Below are 19318 nucleotides of genomic sequence, written 5' to 3' on the forward strand. Positions count from 1 at the left end.
TCTGCAAAGCAAAGCCATAAGTCACAATAACAGTAGTGCACACAGTTTATTAAAATAGCTGGTCCTTGGACCTTAATGATTTGTTTTACCAGCGCTGGAATACAACCAACTAGCCATGAGTGTAGTTCATCTTTCATTCCACTGTGATAGCTGTCTCTGGCAAAGGAAAAAGGGCTGGAATGGGGCTGTAAATAGCTTTTTTTGTAAGGGTAAATGCTGTTACATGCACACAATGCTAAAGGCTGAAATACTTCCTAAATGATCTTACATTATTACAGGTTTTAATAATGATTTTGTGAGTGAAGCCCATGGCAGGACTTGCAGATCTGCTCCTCAGCTTGAAATCTGATTTCTGCACTTAGTAGCTTTCCTTTCTCTTCTGGTTATTAAGAATCTAATTAGATTACATTAAATATTTATCTTTGCATTAAAACCTCTATTCTGATTCAGCAAGACACTGGAACTTATTATCTGATCCCATTGAATTCAGTCTGACTCAGGCAAACACCGAAGTATTATGCAAAATATAGATGGCACTAGGATGGAGTTAAGAGTTTTACTGAATTTGAACTTTATTGTTAATTCTTCGCCCCACACCCAAATGTTCAGTGCCTCCCAAACACCTGGATGATCTTTATGATTAATTTTTACACATAGTTTTATATTTGTGCATACATTCAGAGCTCTTCACTGAATTAATAGAAGGGACTCACAAACGTGTGAGAATCAGCTTTTGTGTGGTCAAATCAATACTCATACCTTGAAACAGGCAAAGGTTAGATTTATTTTATCAAATACTTTCAAGCATTTGTTGCACTGGATATTTGTGGAACTTCCCATTCTTGATGGGCCATCCCCATTCTGATCTACACACTCAACTCATGATTCCATGTGTTTGATTACATAGTTTTGTAAAATGATGCCATAAAATTGGTCTTAATTTTATTTGTATTCAAAATCTATTTCAAAAATTAGTTCTTAATTATTTTAATCTCTATGTCTGTTTATTCACTCTTAAAATACTGCAAGGGGTTTTTTTTTATTTATTTCCAAGAGCCCTTGAAACACACGGAAGATCAATTCTGTTTGTTTCCTGACTCTAATGTCCTTTTTTATTTAGGCAAATAGCCTCCTTAACTCTAAATACTCAAGTAGCTCCTTAAAACTGACATTCACACTGAGATCGTGTGTTAACAAATAAACTGCTTGTGTAAAAAAAAAAATCTAGCAACCTCCCCAAAGGCCACTAATGAGCAAAGAGTACATTATTCCTGCAAAGAGCAGAAATTATTTATGTGGAGAGCTCTGTAAAATACTTAAGAGTGAAAATTTTAAAACTGGGCCACATTCTACAAAAGATATGAAAGTCCTGAAGTCAGTCTGAGTTTCAACATTAGGTTCTGCAATCAGTGAATCAGATGCAAAAATTACTTATTGTGATTTCTTCTTCAGTATTTTAGGCCCAAGTGAGCGCATTCACTCTGATTGAAAAGCATATTCCTTTCCTCATGCAATAAAATGCACTGGAAAATTAAGAGGGGAAAAAATTAAAGGAGAAAATAAAAAGACCAGGGTTCCCGGTCCAGCACATCCCTTTCAGTGTAAATCTAAGAAGGGGAAAAACTTAAGAACAGTCAAACAAAGTCAGATGAAAGGTCCATCTGTCCCAGAAACACATTTCCTGAGGTACCCAGCAGAGAGCAGTTAGGGAGGAGAAAGAGGACAATGTATGTATAATGCAGTACATGTTATGGAAGTCCTATATAAATCAGTGCGATTGGTCCCAGATAACAAAGTTCAGTACTTAATTAAATGCTGTGTTTTGGATTAAGGCTTTAAGTGGAAAAGAAATTCCGGAGTTTACACCTTGCAATCTGCTTTATTAATCAGAGCCTCATCCCCAAGAATTACTTAACAGATCATTTATCCTGAAGCTATGTCTGCGCTTGTGGATGAAGACTCAGAGAGTTACCTTGGCTGGAGGGATCCAAGTTAAATACCTTGAAGTAATTTTGCCAGACACGAGGAAAAAAGCAGAAACTTGCTTTGGTTGAGATAGTAGTATAACAGTAGTTCATTAAAACTTTGGCAAAAGAATGATGCCTAGAATTAGCTGGCACTATATGTGACATTAAATATTTCATTAAATCCCTATGTAGAGCTATAGGTGTTAAAATTTAATCTACCTATAAAGATCAATAAATAAAAATATGCTTAATTATTAAGCATCTCTCTTTATCACTTTAATTACAGAAACAACCTTTCTGGAGGTTGTTAAGCAAAAAAGCTGATTAGCATATCCAAACAAGTTTAAAAACCATGGGGGAGAAGACATGAATTTTTTTATTTAGTGTTTTAATAGGACCAAATTTGCATAGACATACAACAGAAGAAAAAATAGAAAGACAGTAACCTATACAGAAAAACTTGTAGCTTATGTTTATCGATAAGCTCGGGTGTGGGTAAACATATTCTGTAGTGTTTGGATAACCCAGGACTATAACTGCCCTGGGAAAAAGGAATTGCTAATACTTTTAATCACCCAACTGGATTGAAAATCCTTGGATTTAACTTTTGAGGACCCAGGCTGGCACAATTACATAATATATACATACATATATTTAGTATTTGCCTTTGCAGAACCTGTGTTTGTAGACTGCTGCCACACAGGGGTTTCTACAAGCACCACTTTTTATCCCAAGAATCAGTACAGGAGAATTAGTCTAGTGCAACAACTGTGTTGGGAAAGTGACTTCATAACAGTTTCTTTTGCATGTGTACATACATACATACGTGTATATGTGTGTGTGAGTACATGTCTATATGTATATATCTGCAGGCCCTTTATCTGGGCAGATACTGTCGATTCTTACAGCTCTGCCTTTTCCCTTGCCAAGGTTTCCTCTTTGTGTCCTCTTTGCGCTTCACCTTCTTCCAGGAACTCAGTTCCTATGTCAGTGTATCAGTCACGAGCAGTCCCTTCCAAGTTTCTTAGCAAAACAACTGCTTCCTCCACGTGCTTTTCAGAGACCTCTGCTGCATTCTGTCAGCTGGTAGATACATCAAAATCTGAACCTTCTGCAGGGCTTGTGTATGCAGCCTTTTCTATTTTTCAATTCAGCTTGAAATCTCCTTTGCGGAAGAGCTTTGTTCTGTGCAGTAGTTGACACTTCGGGACTGTGCAGACTGGTACCGTTGGGATTTCTCTGTCAGCATTCCCTTCTGAAGAGAATGACTTGAAGTGTAAAACCCTACAAACTTTATTTGAAATTGCATGCCACCTACTGCTGTAGAGACTAGACATCTCTGTAAATAAATATTAATAAGTAAATAAGCATAAATAAAGGAGAGAGCAATTTATCACTGATGCCATCTGATACTGATCTGGTACATCTTTAGTCACTGCAACCACTTCCACAATTTCAGAAGTGTGAATTTCCTCCTTGCATTGTTAAGGATATAACTATTCTAGTCATCCCCTGAATTATATTAGCATATAGCTGAGAAGCAAATTATTCCCATTTGGAAACCTATCCGCCCATAAGTGAACACCACATTCTAAATCTTCTCATGCAAGTCTCCTCCTTTACAGCAAGTGGACACCCTTTGCCTGAGTCGACCTTAATAGGATGTTTGTGGGTTAAATTGCTCTCAGTTAAAACTAGGCAATTCTTGTGAATTAGGTTCTGCTTACTATCTTACTATCCCCTCCAAATTATTGTGAAATTAACCTTGATCAGAGATTCCAAATCAGCAGATGAACCAGAGGGTAGTAGCCCGTTTCTTCCTGCATATTCAGTGATGCCTAGCTGAATGTTTAGTCATCAGTATCTTTCACTTACAATTTTGTTCTCCCTTGTTTTGATAGTGTTCTTCATTTTGACTTAATGTCATTTTGATTTTGCTAAAATCACATCAACAGCTCATTTGGTCACATTAAATCACAATATAATCTCTTCAACGGTTTTATTCTGCTCATCCTAGAAAACTCATTTGTATCTTGAGAGCATTTGATGAGAAATTCCTCTCCCAGCACCTCCCTGCATACATATGCGAACATATTCCCCTCTTCCCAGCACACCCCTTATAGATAGAGATTTTCTGGTAGAAAATTGTTGCAGAGGAAGGTCTCTGACCAACCCTTTCCACTGTAATTTGTAAAAAAGGACAAAATGATGTGCATATGTAGCACAGGGGTATGGTTTTAGAAGGTGTGGGGACATATGTGCAACCCCTCAAAATACATAAGACTGTCCGGAAACTGCCTGGATTTGAGAAGTTAAAATAATTCGCTGTAGCCTCTTGCAGCATTCCCTTCCCTAGTTTATTCCCAGTTACATAGTCCCATTTCTTTTTCAAGATACATTTTACTGAATTGGGTCATTCATGTAGGTATAAATCAGGTCATTGCAATTTATTTGTCATCTTGCAGGGAAGCCTGACATTTTGTCTCACCTTCCTGAGTATGCCATTTTATTAGGCTATCCTTCTAGCAAGTGATATATCTCACTGCCATTTCATTTTGCTTAACCTACTCCTCCCCCAAGCTCCGATGACTTTTTTTTTTCGGTGGGCATTTACCTTTCCTCAGTCTAGGAATTTCTGAGTTCACTTGATATTTTTATCCTGCGGAGCTTCTTTTGCAATTCTTTTAATGTTAACAAGGGGAAGTTTAAATCCATTGTACCTGGATTCGGGTTTGTTAATTATTTCATGAGTTGATGCCTTTTGGTGGTTAGCTTCTGGGAATTTGTATTCCCCTGCTTCATTAATTATTTCCCTTGCAGGTGAGGCAGGCATTCCCTCATATTCTTGAAACCCAATTACATGACAGTATCTATTTCTCAGTATTCAGCAGATTCGAGCTCCCCTAAGGTGACTAAGAGCTGTAATTAAAGATGGTGAATTAATTTTAACGTCAGGATTTTGCACATGATTGTGTAGCATCTCTGTCGGAGACAGACCAAACAATGTAGCTGTTGCAGTGATTTACCATTGATTTGCATGCTCCCAGCTCTCTTTTGTAACCAAGTTGTATGATAATCAGTTCATTCCTGCTGCTCCGTTAAAAATCACTGTGCATTATGGACTGGATGCCAAACCTTGTTAGGTACAGTGCAGGTTTGATTAAACACACAATAACTTGGCCAAAACCAGAGATGTGGTTGTATCGAACCGGGCACAACCGCACGGTGAATAAGTGGTGACAGCGTAGCGATCCCCCAGAGAAGAATGCAGATTAGGGGGAGAAAACACTGCTGCCGCTGTACTCTTGCCATCTTTCTGACTCTGACTGGGGCAGGCTGAGAGCTGGACCACAGCCTGGCTTGACCCCCGGCCCGTCCTGGAGGGGCACAGGTGGCTGTGCAAGACTCCAGGAGGTGAAGCGGATGGGCTCTGGTCCCTTCCATTTAAACGGTTTTATTTAGCCCTATTCAATCATACAGATCATGTCCTTTATTCGCCTAGCTCTGCTTGCAAAGCAGGAACTGAAAATGTTTAAATATTTCAAATGATTTCTGTATTTTCTTTGAAACTGCTGCTAATCCCTGTAAGCTGTTATGATTCAGAATTTACTGGCATCAAGCCCTTCTCAGATAAGTACTAAATAATACACTCAGGAACATGATTCATTCATATGCTTTAGGAAAGAAACACTTAATTCAGCTCCTATTCTTCCAGTTCACTCCCTGAACATGAAAGATTACAATTTTAATTGAATTTAGAGATCTCTCTATTTTGTTTGTGGCATTTGCTGGTTTTTTTCTCCTTTTCCTTTCCCCTTTCACCTCTCTCCTTTCCCTCTTCCTCTCCCCTTGTCCCATCCCCTTCCTTCTCCTCCCCTCACATTCACACTTTTTTCAATTACATGTGTAACAGACACTGCCCTTTTAGTTTTACAATTTGAAATTTGTTTCTTATAGAGGAAAAACACCTGATTTTATCATGGGAAAAGTATGTAGAGCAGAGCAGATGCACAGTTTATTCGTTTAAGATTGGAATTGAAAATGAAAGGCACAGTAATTGATTTTGCTGCATCCAGCATAGTACTTTAAAAATAACTCCCTGGTAATTCTGATCTGACCCAAAACCAAAATTACAAGTGACAGCTTAATATCCAGGGATTCTAGGCAGGTATATTCCTTGCAAGCATTTCAGGGAGCTGTAAATTTAAGATTTTTGGTCATTTAAAACCAAAAATGGGTTCTTAGTGTTTCTTGCCACCCCCCCATGTTTCTTTCTTTCCCCCCATTCACTGCTTCATTAGTACCACTATTGCTAGCGTGTTGCTCCAGCATAAAGTGAGCTGGCTTTCATGCTGAGGCCCTCCCAGGTCAGTTCAGTAGCACCCATACAAACTGCTGCATTGACTTCAGGAGCTTAAAGGTGTGCACATCTATAGCTTCATACCAAAGGGCTTTCCTGAGCACTAGTAAAATGAGTCCCAAACAACCTGTGTGGCTAGCTGTAAGGTCATCTTCCAGAATGAATAAATGGCATATAGAATGACTTAGGCCTATTTCCCCCCCTACATTTATTCCATACAACTAAGAACTTAGATTCCAATTTACATTTTAAAAAGGAACTAGTTTTCAGAGAACATAGTCCCAGCAGTTCTTGTTTTCCTTTCCGAATACAGATACTGCCACAGTGGTGAGTATCTAGCTCTATCTCCAGCATTGTCTATGCCAGCAGCTTCAGAGGAAGTTGCAAAAGACTCTCTAATGTCTGAGTAATTAATTTCACCAACTGGAAGAGTTTTGTCTGAATTCTCCTCCTAGGAATAGCAAATCCTTCTCAGAATAAAGCTGAACTCCAGGTTTCAATGATACTACATGTCAGAAGGCACCAGTGGTTAATGAGACAAGATTTTGTCATGTTCTTTATTTTGTCTCCTTATCTTTATTTTAAACATATTTCTTACCTTCCAGTAACACTAGGCTTTCTAATGAAACAGAAAAAGGTGTCATTATCTGTATCACTTACTGCTTTACTAAACCTTACTATTTCCTCTATCCATCTCTTTTCCTGTCTGTGCAGTACACCTCACTGAAATCTCTCTCCTCTGTGCCCGTTAATGTATTGATTTGTCATTGCGCTTCCTTTCTTTCCACTAGATAGCTTGAAGGATAAGTGACTAAAACTGAGTGTTGTTCCAAAAGGGTAGTATGGGATATTTTCAGGATTTATTTTCTCCTATGCATTACGTTAAAGTTGAGGTTACTGAGGGACTTTTCTCTAGCTGGCTGTATTTCTGTTCAGAAGACTGCAGTCTTAGCGTCCTGACAATTCCTTTCTGTGTGCATTAATTTACATTTACCAATATGAACGCTGAACCTGAACCCTCTCCCTGATTTTACCTTTAGGGTATAACCTAGATCTGCTCAGTCTTTGGTATCTTTCAGTAGTATATGCCTGTTTGACTGGAAAAAGTACCAGAAGCCATACACATCTATGCTTGTATGACTACTCATGGCCCTTATATAACCAGGTCTAAAAGTCAAAGTCCAATGCTTTGGCTTTTTTGATCTTTTTGTCAAGTAATTCAGCTTTTTGAAAATTATGCCATATTTTAATTTTCAAGGGAACCTATGAAAAACAAAGAACAATATAAAATGTGAAGTAGACATGACAGAGTAATTTTGTAAAGATTCTGCCGAGCCACGATCCTCTTTTTCTTGCTTGATTTTGTAAAATTCATGTTTTATCGAACCAGCTTCTTTTTCCACTTCCGTGTTTCTCTCCTGTCCCTTTAGCAATGCTGTCTCCAGCAGGACAGCACAGGCAGTTTCCTTGCACGTGCCAAGGTCTCTCTGGCTAGGTTTAAACAAACCAAGTCAAAGATCCTGATGTGGCCTGAGGCCAAGGAAATGACACTGCCCATGTCCTTGTATCTCAGCTTTCTTCCTCCCAGCACAAACTGGTGATACCCAAGCTGCCATTTGGGAGCAGGTTCAAGCACAGCTGTCCCCAGCACTGTCCCTGGGAAGTCTCTGGGGAGACTTCTGTCTTGAGTTGGGAGACCCTGGGTGTCTCTGGTTGGCAGGGGCCAGGGAGGGTGCCAAAAGACCATGTCTATAGTCACATCCCAGTGCTTCAGCCAGAGGTCCCAAGGCCTATTTCCTTATATAAATGAAGCTCAAATGCCTGAGCAAGCAACACAAAGGAAAAGAAAACTGGTTCTCACTTTTCGTCGTTTGGGTGAGCTTAAATTACAAAGGAAGAAAAGAAAAGAAAAGTCATTAGAGCAGATCCCTTTCCTTCTGAAATGCCAGGTTAGGAAACAGGGCTGGAGTCTCTGATGCATGCAGTTCACCCTTGAGGCAGGAGAAAAACTTCTTTTCATTTTCTGACTGTAGTTTCAGTCCCTGGACGGCATAACCCTTGACATAGCTTACAGAAGCTGGGAAGCTGCTCTGCTTTCTGCTGCAAGCTGCCACGATAGCCCAGGGTCTGGTAGAGCAGCTCTGTCATGCCTCTGTACCATAAGGAATTGTCCTGGAAGCGAGAGGATCCTTGGCTGCCCTTCTGGGTCACTTTTTCCCTGCTGCGGCTCAGTAGTGCAGTATAAGCAGGATGGGGGCAGCAGGCTCAGCTGCTGGGTTTTTTTCTCGTATGACAAAGCAAGGGCTGGATGGGAAGACTAGACAAGGTTACTTTGTAAAATATCACTAAGCCATTAAACTGCATACTTACTGAAGAGTGAGACCTTTATATTAGCTAAACACTGTGTTTTGTGTGATAGGAGGAAAAGTATTGCTTACATTAAAATTTTATTTTATTCTGAAAGCTATCGGCCACAAATTTTGAGGTGTGGTCAGGGAATAACATGATCATCTTTTTTGCACAAGGGATGTCATGAGTGATAATCAAAAGGTTCCCTTCTTACCTTAAAGCTCAAGCTCTGGGAGCACACGAAAGTTAATTCCTTGGTCCCAGCAGCTTGAATCAGAATACCAAAGGTAAGTACCTAAATTCTGGAAAATGAGGAGCTGCTTAAGGAGAGTGCGGAGCTATTCTGAGTGAGGCAAGAGAAAGTATTACGCACAGGACTAGACTCCAGAGTACCCATCCTCTCTAGAAATCATGCACTTCCCTCTAAAAAGCACCCACGTGGCTTCACATCTGAGGGTGTACGTGATCAAGCTTTACTCTTTCACAAGGCAATGGCAGCAGTAACTAGCACTTGCTGAAAAAGGAGATACGGGAGATTCATCCTGGCTGTGGCGGTAAGGTATTCCGAGTGCAGAATAAGAGTGGGGGCTGTGCCACTGTGTGACTGGGAATGTGGGAGTCTCACCACCATGAGGAGAATCCAGGCTGCTGGAGGTATCGCTTAGTGCTTGTCTCTCAACTGCTGCAGAGCAGAACATGGAGCTGCAGATATGAGAGTGCCTACACTTGTTTACACTCCAGAAACACTGCAGTACAAATGCAGGCACTGTATGGATTTAGGCATCTCCCTGGTTGAGTAATTGCTGTCACCATCAGCTTTTTGGATTGTTTTATTGAGCTTAGACAATTATGTTCTACCTAAGAAAAATTCTTTTTTAGTCTTCATTTGCTCTTGCCCAAAATCAATTAACTTGCAGCTCCACAGGGCTTGATTTTCTAATCCAACCATGCTTAATCATCGATGTAAACCAAGATTTTTTTCTCCCTTCAGATTCTTTTCTAATGGCTTCTTATTTCTTGCCTTCTAAGTGTGCGCCTGAATTCTCTGCATCTGTTTATAAGGGCTTTCCCGCTTCCAGGAGTGTTTAATCAAAGATAAGGCTATCAGCAGGTGGTTAGCATCAAATATCAGTTGCTACTTTGTTTCTGACATCTCTTGGAAAAAATGTTTCATTACCATGCAAACGATGTTAGTCTTCCTTTCCAAGATCCATTGTCACACGGTGTAACATACGGTACACCGAATTGTGTTCCCGAGATTTATGCAGCCACTAAATTCCATGGCAGAACAACAGTTGTGAGAGCTAAGCCATCAGATGACAGCCATCACTGCTTCCCAATGACCTGGTGATTATTTCTGTATCCCATGGGGGCAAATCTAACTTAGGGGGAGGAGGGGCTTATTTCTGCTCTCTTTTAAACTCTTACATTTTTCTTTAGCTTGTATCAGAAATATCATGGTGCCGTTCACAGCCTATGCCAGACAGAATAGCCCAGCAACTTTAATGGGTGCTATTGCCTTGAGAGTGTCTGGGAAGCGATTTATTCACTTGATACTTGGAGTGGCAATGTCTCGAACTACACAAAGAAAATTGAAGCTGCTGGCCTCTCCTGGGAATTTTTGAAAGTGCCAATAATGGTAGTAGGAACTCAACTTTTCCAAGGGCCTTGAAACCTTGTAAGCAGAATCGGATAAACCTATAAAGGGTTTGATTCATCAGAGCACTGGAGTACAGTTCAGTGACTTTAGCAGGGCTTCAGGATGTGTTTAGAGTTAAGCATATGTTTTGGGTGAATTGTTAACCTCAAGTGTGTGATCAAATGCTTTGCTGACTCAGGGACGAGACACTCCTTACAGCTTGTTGTTTTCCACTTTGCCATCTGGAAAGAGGCAGCTTGACAGCACGTGGGCTGTGTGAGACATTATTGCGTTTCTGAAAGGGTATTAACAGCCTTGAAGTTTCCAGGTCCTCTGAATCAGGAATTTTTGTCTCTAAAGATCTAACTGGGGTGGAACAACCTCACTGTAGTGTTTGAAAGCAAATTGGCCATGCCACAGCATTTGCTAGGTTATCAGTCAACCTATGACTAATGAAAATAATCTTATGTTTTAGCGGAACTACTGATGATGCAGGTGGAAAGCTTTACAGAACTTGCGGGTTTGGGGGCATGAAACTGCCCCTTTTGGGATATTTTAGGAAGTCTCTTTAACACCTGGACAACTGTAAGGATCCAAATTTGCAAACACTTTTAATTACAGAGTCATTTCTTCACTACACCCATTTTCTGAGCTGAGGGAGCACATCCATATTTATATGAAATAAATGTTGTTACAGGCCGTTAAGACAACTCATCCTCATGCTGCAGCCAGATAGTGCAAAAGCGTGGGTAATACAGACCCGTTATTGCATTCGTACAAGTGCAAGATACCTTGATCTCTCAGTGTTCTCCAAATGATTTTAACTTCCCAAAAATACTAGGAATTCATCTGAAAAATCTCCCATATCGTTCTCCATCTGGTCAGCACACACCCTTCCTTCTCTAATCTGATATCCTTCCAGTCTGCCATGTAACACTCTTGACCTAAAAGCCTTTTCTGTACTGTTGCACTGCTTTACATTTTTGATGAATGCTTGCAGAATAAATGTTTATTGTAACAAAATGCATTTCTCTTTGGGAACTCTTCCTTTTTTTTTTTTTTTCTTTTGCAGTGATAAAATGTTCCCAGCCTTTGGATTTGGAGCAAGGATACCCCCAGAATACAAAGTACGTGCATAAATGACAATTTTTAGTTTCCTTGGTTTATAAGGCACAAAGTAAGGGAGAAACAGTTCGGTGAAGGGTAAGGGTTGTGGGGAGCAGTTCCTACTGCTTGTTTTCTTTCATCTGGCTTTCTCATCCAGCAATAGCTCACTGAAACCAGAACTCAAGGTTAGACTTAAAATGGTTGTGTTGCACCCAAAATATTTCATGGTATTGGCAAAGCATTGTTAATGGATGTTAGTCCAGTAAAAGGAGAACTGTCTAGTAGGAGGAGAAAGGAACTTTGAAGCTTTGTGAGCTCCGGTTTGAGACAAACCATTTTTGGAAGATACGGTTCAGCAAGCAGCCTAGTGTCTATGCTTTATGGTGAAGAGATTGAACATCTTCCTGAAAATAAAGACCTTAGAAGAGTTTTGCTCTGTGGCAAATTTCTGTGTCACAGTGGACATCTTCAATACGAGGAAGAGAAATATAAGAGCATGTATCCACGCTAGAGAGAAGTGGTATTTATAAACAAAACAAAATGAGAGTGATCCAGGGTGACGGTGCAATTGTGAGTGTAAATATACAGTCTGGTAGGGCTGGAGTGAACACAGAAGGAGCATCCAACAGAGAAAGGCCTAAGAAAAAATAGGCAAAACTTCAAATCCTGTGTTGCATATGCAGAGGTAGTGTGGGCAGAAGAGTGGTTCTGCACAAATAGGTAACCAAAAACTAGCTGGAGATTCTGTAACTCAGATGCTGTCTGGGAAAGAGCAGCACTGCACTTCTGATCATGCAGACTTCATCCACTATCCCCACATGCCCTGCTCTGGGTTGTGTCTCTCAGCTGTGGCTGCGGTATGGGGGCGAACACTGGCCAGTTGAGAATAGTTCTGTGCAGAGGAGGATCATGTGATGTGTCACTCAGCATTATAAAGCATGGATCAGCATGTGAAAAAAATGTACCAGTGTGTTCCTCATGGCTTGCAGGTTTGATACCTACATAAGAATAACAATAGCGATGTACAGCAAATTTAATAAGTGTCTTGCAAACGGGTCTCTAAGGTAAGTCAACATATGTCTTAACAACATTGGCTTCTAAGCTAAAAAGGAACGTGATAAAAAAATGCACTGTGCCTGACAAGGTGTTTTGCAGTGCTTTGTTCCTGAAAAGTAACACCGGTGTTAATGCTTTCCAAAATCAGAGACGGCTTCCAGAACTTTGATACAGATTTTAATTTGGTAAACACACACAGAACATCTGTGTCTGTTGTATATCTGTTCCAACTGCAGCAGCTGACAACCATCTCTGCTACATAAGGGGGAGTGTTTTGCAGAATAAACATGCTGAGCAGCCTCTGCCACCAGACACATTAGTGAACCACAGTAGCTACTTCTCAAATGTCCAAATGCCTCCCAACATACCAATTTTGTTAGTCCCAAGCAACAGCCTCTTCACCTGACAGTGAGAGCATATCTCAGGTGTCAGCTGAAAAACACATGCCTTGCCAGAAAGTGAATTCAGGGGGACTTTGTAACCAAATATTCCTACATTCACCAACACCAATTGTTTTTCTGCTTTGGCAGAACTGGTGTTTGGATAATTTCCTGACAAGTACTCTTAAGAAAGTCAGAGACTTGCATTGAACTTAGTAGCCCGTCCATGGATGAAGGGTCTTGCCCAATAGCATGAGCTGCCCTGGAGAGTCTGTAAGTTACTAACCTCTCAAAGCAAGAAAATGGATGAATCAAGACCTTCAGATTTTAAGGAGTTCAGGAAAAATAAGGGTAAATATAAGAAGATGGGGCTACTTCCTTGTGGTTTACATATGTGTGAGTAAAGAAAACAAATCCCAAAGTAAATAGAGACACAAGTGAGGGCCAGAACAATCACCACTATGGAAAATTGTGACAGAAAAATGACAAAGACAAAATGACGTGGCATCAGCTTACCAATGTAATAAAACTTTGAAGAAGAGAAGAACCACATGGCAGGGGGACTAGCCCTTCGTGCAACAGATGGGGACAAATAATTAGCTTAGTGTCTACCATGGGCACATCCAACTGGAACTGGATTAGGAATTAACAGTCATCTGTCCCTCACTATGATACTCTACACAGTCCATACAGGTATCTGTCTTCATAAAATAAACTGTATCAACACTTTCAAGAACCTACTTGACTTTGTCTACCCTTCTAAATTGAAAGATACACCCTCTAAGAGAGTGAAGAGTCAGCCTCATCACGATGCATTAATGAGTCAAGACCAACAGACCTGAAAATCCTTCAGTAATTTAGTCTATACTGGTATCATAAAGTTAATTTAAAGCCAGCAATGAGTAGTGTTTGACGTGGAGCATGGCCAAGATGCACAGGAAACAGTGAAGAAACTGGTATAATTAAAAGTAACAAAGACTGTAGAAAAAAGAACTCCCAACTTGTCTCCCCTAACTTCTTAACTTCTGCTGCAAAAATATGGTAACAATATAGACACTACACCAACACTGCAGATCTTGTGCTATTCAAATGTTTTTTTGATGCTTTCTGTCAAAGGTATTACAAGTCATACATATATTTTGTTTTATTAAAAGATAGCAGTGTCATAACTGTAAGAATTCACATCTTCAAATTTAGGTTGAATCATTATGAAAACGTCATTTCTGACCCCATCACATAGATAAATCAGCTTTTCATTTTAATTTAGAGTGCCTGCTTTCGAGTCTTCAGTCCTAATGAGATGATCTAACCTGCTTATAGCACATTGGTCTCTGCACACCGGCAGCTGCTCTTTCGTTTCTTTCAGTAGACAACAAATTGCTAGGGCTGTGGAAGAAATTACTCCCACTGCCAAGGGTTTCTAAGTGAGATCCTCCACACAAATTAAAAAAACATAGCTTCCTTAAAAGTCTAAATGAAAGCTGACCAACGTATGCATGGCAATAGCACAGTGAGGGAAGGCCATAGGTAAGCAGCCTGATAAAAACAGTAGGCAAAGTAAGTGGATCCAGTGGATTCAGGTCTAACTCATGTTATGCTCGGTCACAAGCTGTAGAAAAGTGAGGCCTGTAACTCAGAATTCAGCATGAATCAGTGGTAACAAGCAATGACAATTGCTGTTCAGGACCAGCTGCAGGTTGCTGTTTTCAGGCTGGCCGTAAGCTTTAAATGTTTTCGCCAAGGTTTCCTTGGTGCACTAGACCACATGGGAGAAAGGTGTCCATTTGTGGTGTTACGTCAAACCAGAGCCTTGGTTTCATACTGACTGGAGCTCCTGCCAGTAGCCTGGAGGACAGTATCCACCTGTCCGTTTAGTGAGATTCCAGCATCCTCACATCCTTCTACATTCTATGAGAAAAGCAATGTTTGCTGTGCCAACCGTTATTCCCCATGGGAAAATACACCCCCCATTGTATATTAGAACTTCAGAACAACATCAGTGTCCACCTCTGCAGGCTCTTCATTAATCTCTTGAGGGTGAACCCCTTTAAAAACATGTTTTTGTATATGCTTTCTACAGGATTTCCATTTCAAGAGGACACCACTATGTTACGCTGACTTTATTTTCCCTCATTTCAGCTCCAAATTAAACACTTCAGCTGTTAGCAGAAAACCAGCAGTTTCTTAGTGGCATAAGGAATCTGTGGGAGTGAAGGAAGCCAGACATGCCGTATACAACATTCCTCATCAGTCTAGAGATCTTTCATCCAATATTCAGCAATATGATCTTTTTTCCCCATGGCCTGACAAATACATCACCCTGCTCCTTGATCTAAGTAAACCTCTGAGAGCAATATTCTAACGCATGAAACTTGCAGAACATGCCAGTTATTCCACAGCAGTCACCAACCCATCACTTTTTTTTGCAACAAGAAGAAGTATCTGAAAAGTCTGATGTAAAGTGAAGAGGTGGCAGATAATATGGACTCAGACACTGCTTCAAAAGGTCACAGTGAAGAGGAGGAAAGAAAGCTGAACCACATACACTAATTTCTTAGCAGTCAGAACTCAAAGGAGCTGAAAAACCACACAGCAGCACAAAACTTAATGTTAAAATGAAAAGGAAGTTAGAATTCTGTCAGCCCCATCACAGGTGTATTGTCACAAATGAAGTGTTCTTTCCTAAAGAAGAATTGCAGGCTGACACCAGAATAGGTACAAAACAACTTGCAGTTTGTTTTAAGACACTCCTGGTTATTTCTGCATTTTTAAATGAAAGCTTTATTCACTGCTTATGCTGGGAAGAGCTGCTGGAGAGAACCTCACTGCGGTTACAGAAACAGTATAGCATCTTTACGACCCTAACCTGCACTGTCTGCTTTGCTGGATGGGTAAAACACTTGAAAAGTGCTGCGGTCTTTGTGATTCCCACACTTTGCAGGAGCTTGAGGGCAAAAATATATGCAAACTCGACAAAAAAGACCCAACACAAGGATGTGTAACAGGCCAAGGGAAAAAACAGAATTTGTTACCTTATCCAAACAACCTGGATTTAGACAGGGAAACTGGGCAGCCTGCTCAAAAATCAAGTACAAAGGAAAATAAATGGCCAAGCTTTGCCAAGCAGAAATGTCTACAATGTGGTCTTAGCCAGAGACACAAGCTGTCCAGCTCCCAAACTATTTGATTAATGAGCATTCTGAAAATAATAGCTTTCGAGCAATGGTTCTTTAAATCTGTTAGTGTCTCAAGCTTTTGCAAAATATGCAGGCATTCCATATTTAATTTTCAGACTGGCAGTGGCTTAATAGCATTCAATTTATTCACAGATAAGTGCTCAACATTGTGCATCTCAGCATTTATGTTTGTATGCATCTATTGTTCATGGATTTTTTACAATCTCTATTTAAATTAGTAAGAAAGCGTTCCTAAACGTGGCTGAATTTGTCAGATTGTTTGTCAAGTAGTTCTAGTACCATCGCCATAGAGGTTTCTGGAAAGCTGGAGCTATTTGGGACAGGAAGGTTAATTTAAATGAGTTCAACAATCTGGAGAGGGAAAAAAAGATTACCAATTTTCAGAATTGAGGCATCCATATTCAGCATTTGCAAAATGAATGAGAAACATGGTATTTGAGTCAAAGCAGCTTTTTATTTTAAAAAATGGAAGTTCAGTTAGAGTAAAAGGGGTTTAAAAAAATGTGGAGGCCAAAATAGAATAACATGTTTCGATGCAACTTAAAGCCAACCATGTCCTGGGCTGCGTCAAAAGAGGCGTGACCAGCAGGTCGAGGGAGGTGATCCTGCCCCTCTACTCCGCTCTTGTGAGACCCCACCTGGAGTACTGCGTCCAGCTCTGGGGGCCCCAGTACAGCAGAGACATTGAGCTGCTGGAGCGAGTCCAGAGGAGGCCACGAAGCTGATCAGAGGGCTGGAGCACCTCTCCTATGACGACAGGCCGAGAGAGTTGGGGTTGTTCAGCCTGGAGAAAAGAAGGCTCCGGGGAGATCTAATGGCGGCTTTCCAGTACCTGAAGGGGCCTGCAGGAAAGATGGTGAGGGACTGTTTATCAGGGAGTGTAGTGACAGGACAAGGGGTAATGGGTTTAAGCTGAAGGAGGGTCGATTTAGATTAGATGTTAGAAAGAAATTCTTCACTGTGAGGGTGGTGAGGCACTGGAACAGGTTGCCCAGAGAGGTTGTGGATGCCCCCTCCCTGGAAGTGTTCAAGGCTAGGTTGGATGGGGCTTTGGGCAACGTGGTCTAGTGGAGGGTGTCCTTGCCTGTAGCAGGGGGGTTGGAACTAGATGATCTTTGAGGTCCCTTCCAACCCAAACCATTCTATGATTCTATGATTCTATGATTCTATGAACTTAAATAAAATGCCTTTGCATAGTCCAAAAGTTTTCTAGCAATTTGCGTTATGATTTTGTGGAGTTTTATTATTTGTCAGATTCCAAGGTAGGGTTTTTGTTTATGTTTTAAAGTCTCTATCTGAGTCCAGAAGACTTTTTTTTTTAAAAGAAATCTCAAAAATTCTCATGAATTAGGAAATCATCCTTACCTTTCAGCCTTAATTAAAAACCTTTTTAGCCAGGGCCATGCTATGAGGATGAATTTCATTACATCCCATCATGAAGGAAATAAGTTACCTGCTGTCAATGTGACTTTTCTATTAAACTGATCATAAGCCCATGGAAGTATGGTTATGATTCCTGCAAGAATCTCATGGGCACCATCACATTTATGGACAACTGCCTTCTGTATGCAGGTGCTTGTCACTGTGTATGTACAGGCAATGGAGGCATTGTACAGTGGTAAAAAAAATTTGCTGTAATTTGCCCCAGCAAAAATATTTTAGACCATTTATTTAGTTGATGTATCCTCAGAAATGCTGGTGGTGTAAGCTACATCACAATGTATGGTAGAGTTACTTCTTTTGCTTGTTAAAAACGTTGAAGAAATTACCTGAAAAATAATATGTTCCGGGTGCAGGAAGTTCTTGGACAGCTGTGTTTTAATAATCCCACATCCATGGTGGCATCTGCTAAATAATTTATGTGGAGTCCGGCAGAGAGAAAAGATGAATACATAGCCAAGTGCAAGTAAATGTCCTTAGCTGGAGACTTGGTGTTTTGTGCAGCAGCCCCAGTAATGCCACACTGATCATATGTAATCACCTCTGCTCTCTCCTTTCTCTTTATGGATTGGTTTTATGGATTGATGTTAAGAGAGAGGAGGAGAGCTGAGCAGAGGGTCAGCTCCATATTTGAAACTTAATGCAGGGTCTGTGGCACAATCACGGTTCTGCAAGGACATTCCTTATCATGAGGCCAGCTTCCACCACGGACCATGGTCTGCAGTTCTGTGCAAAGTTCTCTGTGCCAGCTACCAACATATAGCAGTCATTCTGTGTTTGCATGGTGTGACAGATTCCAGGATTTCCTGGCTGTTAGATTGATCCATCATACAAATGACCCTAGTATATTGTATAAACAGGCTTGCTTCTGAACAGCCAAGTGTCTTGTTATGTTTCCCCTGAGGATTCCCAGTCTTCAGCATCTTAGATGTTCACACTTTTGCCTCCTTCTCCCCATTATCTTATCAGTTCTGGGAGTGCATGAGGGCTGTGACATTCAATATCAAAACGATGCCAGCTTTTGGTCCTCTGTCATCCACATGGTTTGCCTTTCAGTCACAAAAGCCCTTGCATGTTTAATTTAAAAAAAGGAAAAGAAAAGAAAAAAAAAAAAAGGAGGGAGGGTCATTACCTTGCACTGTTTTGAAAACAAAAGCATTGAATATTGATCCGAACCACCTTCTGACATGGGTGGGCTTTACATAGAGTCCTGTCAGGTAGGAGCCCAAGTTCAGTAAGGCGTTCAGTACATGTCATGTGCCTGAAGTCTCTGCTGGTTTGGACCCTATTGAAGTCTGACCACCACAGGGGAGACAGGACAGGGACAGTTTGAATCCCAGTTGGTTTTACTCACCCGAGTGAGGAATGAGTTCTGAGCATTTGGAGAAACTCTGCTTTAAAAATATCCGCTGTTGGCTTGCCTCAGGTGATGATTTCCTGTTTGTGAACCATCGCTGAGCTGCTCAAAGAACTTCTCTCCTTTACATTGTACTTTATTCTTGTTTAAATTGTGATATATTGTTCAGAGATCACAGGAAACAACCAGATACATCTGCATTCATTGTGTTTCCTGTCTTGCCTTCAGGATAAATTTTAACACTGTTCTTGGTGAATCAGGATGACAGTGTATGAGGGCCACTTGCTTTGCCATTGCTCAGACAGTAGGATTTTTTGGATCATTGTGCACACTTACTAGACTTGGGATTTCCTTATTGGCCTGAACAGTTGTCAACATTTGTCTTTAATAATAGCCTTGGTGCCATAGCTCTGAACCAGATAAATTGTGTGTATAGCATCATCCTGAAAGAGGTATAGCAACAAAA

The 19318-nt window shown here is 40.6% G+C and overlaps 1 protein-coding gene across 6 annotated transcripts in view; it reads left to right on the plus strand.

The window, feature by feature from the left end:
- Positions 1-19318, plus strand: part of CPNE4 (copine 4) — a 364382-nt gene that overhangs the window by 327088 nt on the left and 17976 nt on the right. For all 6 annotated transcript variants that reach the window (XM_054816831.1, XM_054816828.1, XM_054816829.1 and 3 more), the window contains exon 12: positions 11388-11442. In XM_054816831.1, coding sequence (XP_054672806.1) covers positions 11388-11442 — 55 coding nt within the window. The remainder of the gene's footprint in view (positions 1-11387; positions 11443-19318) is intronic.

This window comes from Grus americana, chromosome 2 (assembly GCF_028858705.1).
Source record: "Grus americana isolate bGruAme1 chromosome 2, bGruAme1.mat, whole genome shotgun sequence".
Lineage (NCBI taxonomy): Eukaryota > Metazoa > Chordata > Aves > Gruiformes > Gruidae > Grus > Grus americana.